Below are 8,128 nucleotides of genomic sequence, written 5' to 3' on the forward strand. Positions count from 1 at the left end.
TAATAATTTTATACCTATATGTGTTTAATTCTAATTTTTTTAATCTAATATTTTTTAATATTTAATTAATAATATTATAGTTTCATACGTGCATGCCATAAGAAACACGTACATTTTACCTAGGTATATTAAATACTCAGGTTTTCAAAACAAAATTTTACACATTACTCCATAAAAAAAATTTATCCTAAAGTTAGATAAGAATTAAATATCACGGTTTATCAATTTTTTCCCCAGAATGGTAAAAAGAATATAAATGTTGTAATAATTTTATTCTTCGGTTAAGAAATATTTTGAACAGTTAAAATATGTGAATATAATGCACTTTATAGAAAACATAATTTTCTATTTCTATCTATCGAATGGGAAACATATTTTTAACAAAAATTTACTGTTAGTCCAATCATATGCAATTAAGCTCAAGAGGATGTTAATACAATACAAGGGGGTTTCTTTTACCATTGAACACTCATTATTTTAAATTTAAGTTCAACTTCAGCATAACCAATTCTGTGTAATAAGCTTAAGCTTAAAATTGAACAAACAATAAGTACCTATCAATAATAAAATTATCTAGAGAACAGAGAACCAAATATGCATAATTTATGTAAAATTTTCTTTTATTGATTTTAAAAGGCTAAGATTAATTTCGCACCCACCATCAACATAGGTTAACTCAATGAGTCTATGCGGATCTTTACACAAATCTTTTATGGTATAAGATATTATTTTACTTTTGAGTTTAGTCATAAAACTTAGTATATGTAGTTGGCCAAATACAAAACCACAAGATACGGTGTTTATTACAATAACGAGCAAATCAATTTGTCAAAAATAACATTTAAACTAAATCGATACACAGTGTCACACACTTTATACACCAACAGAGAATACTCGCCGAAGACCTCAGCTTAATTGAATTTTTACACCACACACAGAAGACACACTCAACTTCCAGACCAATCTCGTGTTAACTCGTCATGCAAACCGCAAGAAACCTGTTTGGGTCCATGGTCACCGCGTCACGTCTTGCACTGCAACAGTCGTCAGCCGTTCGGGCGAATAGTACTAATATAAGAAATGTATCAGGGTGTGGTTCACCAAGTCACATAAGGAACATCGGATTTAAACTTCCGTTTTGGAATTCGACTCCATCTACCGATGGTGATTCAACACCGAAACCTCCGTCAGGCGGATGTGGGTCAACACCGAAACCGCCGTCCGGTGGCTGCGGATCATCACCAAAACCCCCGACCGGTGGATGTGGGCCAACACCGAAACCGCCGTCCGGTGGCTGTGGATCTCCACCTAAACCTCCGTCTGGTGGATGCGGATCTCCACCGAAACCCCCGACCGGTGGCTGTGGATCACCACCGAAACCTCCGTCAGGTGGATGTGGGTCAACACCGAAACCCCCGTCAGTCGGATGTGGATCACCACCGAAACCCCCGTCCGGTGGCTGTGGATCTCCACCTAAACCTCCGTCTGGTGGATGTGGGTCAACACCGAAACCCCCGTCCGGTGGCTGTGGATCTCCACCGAAACCCCCGTCCGGTGGATGCGGGTCAACACCGAAACCTCCGACCGGTGGATGTGGGCCAACACCGAAACCCCCGACCGGTGGCTGTGGATCACCACCGAAACCTCCGTCAGGTGGATGTGGGTCAACACCGAAACCCCCGACTGGTGGCTGCGGATCTCCACCGAAACCCCCGTCCGGTGGCTGCGGATCTCCACCTAAACCCCCATCTGGTGGATGTGGGTCAACACCGAAACCCCCGTCAGGCGGATGTGGATCACCACCGAAACCCCCGTCCGGTGGCTGCGGATCTCCACCTAAACCGCCGTCCGGTGGCTGCGGATCTCCACCTAAACCCCCATCTGGCGGATGTGGATCACCACCAAAACCTCCAACTGGTGGTTGTAGTTCTCCGCCAAAACCCCCGTCAGGTGGATGTGGGTCACCACCGAAACCTAAATCGGGAGGCTGCGGATCGCCACCAAAGTCGGGTGGCTGTAAATGATATGTACCGCCAACTTAACTTAGTTCAGATGGACTGCAATGTCAATAAAACAGAAACTACGATACAGATGTATACACAAAGTGTCATAAGATTTTTTATAATGTTTTCATACAACTATGAATAAAGGTTTTATTATCTAGCAGTACACGTTTTCTTAATACTATTAATAATATTAAATAGGTACATTAATGCAGGCGTTTGACAGTGTGGTGACGTCATTTTTAGGAACAAAAAAAAAGATTTCAGCAAATGTTAATGTGTTGCGTATTAAAGATTAAAACAGTGGGGTAAGCCCTATGTGAGTGGCAGCAAAATATTAGTATGCAATTTATTTTGAAAAAAGTGTAAAAGCGAATTTAGATTAGAACATAATAAGTTTTAAATCAGTTGATCCGGAAAATGATATGAAGAAATTTGTAGCAATATAGAAGTAACAAAATACTAAATGGTTATTATGTGCCTACTTAATTTAATTTTAAAATAAAATAAAAGTAACGAGTAGAAAAATTGTGTATAAATTTTGAAGAATTACTTTTGTAGTTAAAAATTTAGGGGTGACACAAATGTTAAAATTAGGTTACTTTTAGTCTTTATTAACACAATTGATGAGGTACTCAACTAATGTAATACTTAATTCTTTTGCATCTGTTATTTTATTATTTATTGAAAGTTTAGAATTTCAACAGTTTGTAGTTTGAATAATAAACTGACTTTATTCTGAATAATAAACATTTGACTGATTTTTGTAGTCAATAACATGACTTTTCATAATTATATTATTTTAAATTACTTGAATTCAAAATACTTATATGAAACTAATTTCGGTAATTATTTATTTCATAATCTATTATAAGTAAATCAGCATTCAAATATTTTAAAAGTAGTATACAAATTATTATAAATATTATAAGGTGGTGACAAATTAAGTGTACCTAAAATGTTGTCACACAAATTTATATTGGAGAAATATTTAATATTTAATCATACGATTATTTTTAAAAATATTTTTAAATTCAATAAGTATTTTGTTGTTTTTTTATATTTAAAACATTATAACATCACGCATTTGAGTTGCACAGTATCATTGCATGTAGGTAGTAGATACGTGAGTATTGATTAAAATTAATTAATTAAAATAACTTAAAAAATAATTGTGTTATTAATATTTATCAATAAGCAACTGATTATTTAATCTGTATTATAGGCTAAATTGTAATTAAATTTACGATTCGTAAAAAGGTATCAATCATGTCATACAAACACGCAATAATAAAAATATATTGACTATGAGTTAATTCCTAAGAGACCGCTATTGATATATATTGTGGATGATATTATACGCTTATTTTATGAAAGAAATTTAAAAAAACGAATATGCTATAGAACTAAGCAAACCATAATATGATTGTATGATCGGGTCGTAGAATCGATGGATAGTCCGTCAACGCAATTTTCAAATAATGTTATTACATTTAAAAACACGAAATTCTGAACGAAATCGATCGTTTTTCTCCAAGTAGTTATGCGATAATTAATTAATCTTGTGAATCTGCAGACCATGTACAATTTACAGAGCGTCTTATTTACAGTACCCATGGGTACCCATGGCCTTCGTCAGAAGAAAAAAATGAGATTATTCAACTGGCATCGAATAATTAGTATGAAATACAATATCAGTGGAGTATTTCTGTGCAAAACGGAGAAAAAAACGGAACAAAAAACGTACCGCCCGGACAGGGACTCGAACCCTGGACCCTTAGGTTAAAAGCCTAATGCTCTGCCGACTGAGCTATCCGGGCTCATGAATTTTTACATGTCATATTACATCTTTGAGTTAAATATTATTGTAACGGTGTAATTTTTGTAAACGAGATTTTAAAGTTGCTGAATAAATGACTGGATGTGGTACCGCAATCGCAATTACGTTGTACTTCCCCCTACATTTGGAACGCCTTAACTTTTAAAAAAATTTCATTTTACATCGCGGTTTAGCTATAAGACGCATTATCTGCCGGGTGCAAACAAATTCAACGTCGTCGTTGATTTACAGCAGTAATATAAAAATATTACATTCAGATTGAACAGTCACAACGCTGAGTAGAGTGAAATACTGAGAGTAATCGTTCCACTGCAAACGAACGGACTCCATATTTTATCGACCTGTGGCCGCTCGACAAAGCTGTCTGGCCACAATTTAAAGGTACAAAACCCGGCGTTGTGGACTGTAAAACCCCTATATAAAATCTATAATAATATAGTGGTATGATTTTAAATTTTAAATTATTAACGTATTTCAGGTCACAACCTTAACTGATCGCTATTTTTCAAATACTTTTAAACATAAAATTAATTACTTCACAAAGGCAATAGGTACACAAAATATTTAACACTTGAACAAAAATCCTAGGAAACCCTGAGTTCCATAAAATTAAAATATATTTATTTTTCAAATACTAATTTAATTGATAGTACAAGTGATGCAATGGAGTTGTTGGTTGTTGCATCAATATATTATTATATTCAATAATAAATAGATAATCATTCAAATAAGTGGACTTAGAATAGGCACCTATGTCTTACATCATACTATATAATAATATGAAAAATAAAATTAGTTCAGTAGTTAATAATCTCTTCTGCCTCCATATAACCTATGAATAATTTGAAGTGAAAACCCGGGATTTAAATTTATATAAAAATTTGGAGATAGGTTGATGGGAGTTACCCGTTTCCGCCAAAATAATATTGGCCGTTTCCGCCATAGCCCTTTTCCACCAAAAACGAGAAAAAGGTTCGATTCCCGTTTTCGCCAAAAGACATTTCCGAAAAAAAAAGTTTGAAAACCAATGGTCTTAATTTTTAAGCAATATTTATGTTTTGGTATATATAAAATAAAATAGTAATGTAAAATGTAGGTAATAGCAATGTCATTTGTAAATAATTGCGAAATTGCGAATAGGTACAACAATATATTATAGCGAATATATTTTTGTGAAAAGACGTTTCCGTCAATTTAAGAACCATGTACAAATCTTATATATTCTTATCATATAAAAATATTTTTATTATTATAAATTATAGTACAAGTAGCTAATAATAATATATTATATTTAACTATTTCAAATTATAATACAAGTATAGGTCAAATATAGTCTCAATAGAATTTTGAAAAAACATATCGTTATTTTTAAATAATTAAAAATGTCATAAAAAATATTAATTATTATAATACAAGTATATGTCAGGTTTTAAGAATCACATTCTTAAGTATAGGTTAGGTTTTAAAAGATCATATAATTATAAGAAACAGTTTTGACAAACGTGTACCTACTAATTTCATTGGAACTTTTTTTTGTAATTGCTTTTCAGTAGTTTTTAAACGGTTTAATATTTTTATTTTACATTACTATTTTATTTTATATATACCACAACATATATATTGCTTAAAAATTAATACTATTGGTTTCCAAACTTTCTTTTGCGGAAATGTCTTTTGGCGGAAAAGGGAATCGTACCTTTTTCGTTTTTGGCGGAAAAGGGCTATACCTAAATCAGGGAACCGGTTTTTTGGCGGAAACGGGCGATGCCCAGGTTGATAGCCTGCACGTCTACACAGTTAGTGAGTTATGACTGTAAAGTACTCCGAGATACAAAAGTTCAGTGGAGACCGCTGTTTTCGTTTTTTCCGTGTCATTATTACTTTCCCCTACTACTATATCATACAGGTCGATTGCTTAGTGTTCTATGCATATTTCAAGAAACTCACGCGTAATATAATATGATTATGAGTTATAATTTAGGTTATATTCACTGTAGTGACTAGTGGAGGCTAATAATAATCCACTAATAAAACCCAAAATAACATAACATAGGGCATTAGGGTAAAATGGTAATAATAACGTTATAAATATTATTAAGAGCCTTATATCCGTCCGAACGCGAGGCATATAGTTGGCATTCGTTATTGTATACGGTGGATCGTTTTGCTTGGTAGGCGCAAGCGAATATGAGGTCTATGAGAAGTAAAACTGATTATAAAGTCCAGTGGTTCTCAACGTTATTATGGTTCACGGCACACTATTATATAACACAAGTTTTCTCGGCACACTCACGCACTTGACAATCATATCAACTTCGGAAACTTCGCTGGAGGCAATAATTATCGCCAAGCCTTTATACAATATACATGTATGACTCGACACACCTAGTCGATCCAGCGGCACACTGGTTGTGAACCACTGATATAATATTCTATATTTTATTGGTGAGATCCTACTACCTAGTATCCTCTCCGTTGCTCCTACGTCAGCCTTAAAATACGTTTCCATAGTAAGAACAATCATAATAGACAAAGGATATTAATACAATATAACAAGTTTATTGTTTATACAGCCGAAAACCTAACTAAAAATATACACTACAGTAAAATAATAAAATATCATCATACATATTAGATTATATGCATTAAATTGCTGCAGAAATGTAGAAAAAAAAGTATTCTAAGTCTGATGTACCAACTATTATTGAAAAAGTTGGCATGTTCCATAATTAATGGTAAATGTTACTAACAATAACGGATTAATGCTAAATTTAAAATTATGTATACACAGACCAAAAATATATTCTATATTTCTATATTATAATGTATTCATGTAGATGAATGACGTCTGTAGTAAATTCTGTCTATTGCTGCAGCATCAGCAATTGAAGAATAAAACTGCTAAAGCAGACCCGTGGAGTAATCGAAAAATAATTATGTAGTTCAATATAAAACGATTGATAGTGGACAATTTACAATTCCCCAAAATAAATAGTTATGATGGTGGGTATGTCGTTTTTTATAAATAATCATGATTTCATTAAAATGTACTGAATAAACCATTACAATTTTAAGAACATTATTATAATGCATATAAACCAACATGCTGCTATAATACTGCTATTATATGCCTATGCTTAGTTTTAATGAGAATTTATGTAAATTATATTTAAATTATAACATTATCTCATATAATAAAACAATTACTATACAAAACTAATGTCTGATTCAGATTACAACAACGGAAATAAATTGTGGAGTATTGCATTGGTCTAAAGAGACAATATTATGAATAAAATATAAGGTTTAGAGAATAGAGAGTCTCTATTAGAGAGCGTACACAAACATCAATAATAATGTCAAAACTACTCTACATATTATATTATAATGATTACGTTACTATGAGTATAATGCAGTGTAATCAAAAAGTTCATTACGATAAAATTAGTTACCCTATCGAGGTAATTGATCGTATTAAAGGATATACATCGACAATTATTGTTCTGGGTGGAAAAAATTTCAAAAAACAAACGCCCTCGGTTAGGTTTAAACCACCAACCTTTCGGTTAACAGCCGAACGCACGAAGTAGAGTTAAGAGAACGCCACACTCGCATGCCATTTATCTGCCTTACAAAATATACAACATCGCAAAAACTGTTTTTCGAAGGATAGAACCACTCAGTCTGTAATCCTAGGAGAGACAACAAAAGTGTACACAATAATTGTAAGTTAATATTTCTGTGTCGTAGTGTTTTTATTTGTTTGATATAATATTAGAAAAAAGCTATAATACTTTTAAAAATCTGATGTTTTTACTTTTTTTAAATTTTTTTTTTGTGGAAATATGGTTTCTTAGTTATAGCTGTAGCCTTTTCGGTTCTTCCTCCAGTGAAGCAGTTTTTGCTATATCCTACAATCTACATTTGTAAGACGCAGACAACACATGGGCGTGTGACTTCCTCTTAAGTGTCCGGGTCCCGATTTAAGAACATGATAAAAGCGGTATTTCTAAATTTTGTTACTCATTTAGATTTTTAAATCTAAGAATATTGAGTTGTTTAAGCCAATTGAAAATAACGTAGGTAGTCGGGTAATTACTTTTACAACGGTAGATAAGTACGTATACGTAGCTATAAGTCAAACAATTTTCTTGGTGCACGTTTGAGGTCAACTATACCTCTACCACTAAGAAACAAAATATTGCCTACCTACTTTAGTTCACTGTGCAAAATTTTAATATTGCCCTGAGCTACATAAAATTAACATTAAGAAATGCAATGGTCA

At 33.1% G+C, this 8,128-nt stretch overlaps 1 protein-coding gene and 1 non-coding gene across 2 annotated transcripts; one reads left to right on the top strand and one right to left on the bottom strand.

Moving 5' to 3' along the window:
- Window positions 1-980: 980 nt before the first annotated feature.
- LOC111032016 (formin-2-like) lies at window positions 981-2,024 on the top strand. Its single transcript, XM_022312173.1, has one exon. It carries the CDS (start codon window positions 981-983, stop codon window positions 2,022-2,024), a length of 1,044 nt encoding a protein of 347 aa, XP_022167865.1.
- A 1,726-nt stretch (window positions 2,025-3,750) lies between these two features.
- Window positions 3,751-3,823, bottom strand: Trnak-uuu. Its single transcript has one exon. It is a non-coding gene; the product is annotated as a tRNA-Lys (tRNA).
- Between the last annotated feature and the right edge of the window lie 4,305 nt (window positions 3,824-8,128).

Source organism: Myzus persicae, unplaced genomic scaffold (genome assembly GCF_001856785.1).
Source record: "Myzus persicae strain clone G006 unplaced genomic scaffold, MPER_G0061.0, whole genome shotgun sequence".
In the NCBI taxonomy this organism is placed as follows: domain Eukaryota; kingdom Metazoa; phylum Arthropoda; class Insecta; order Hemiptera; family Aphididae; genus Myzus; species Myzus persicae.

Bases quoted from the DNA above. Each gene is read 5' to 3' on its own strand.
- LOC111032016 (XM_022312173.1), top strand. From the start codon at position 981: ATGCAAACCGCAAGAAACCTGTTTGGGTCCATGGTCACCGCGTCACGT.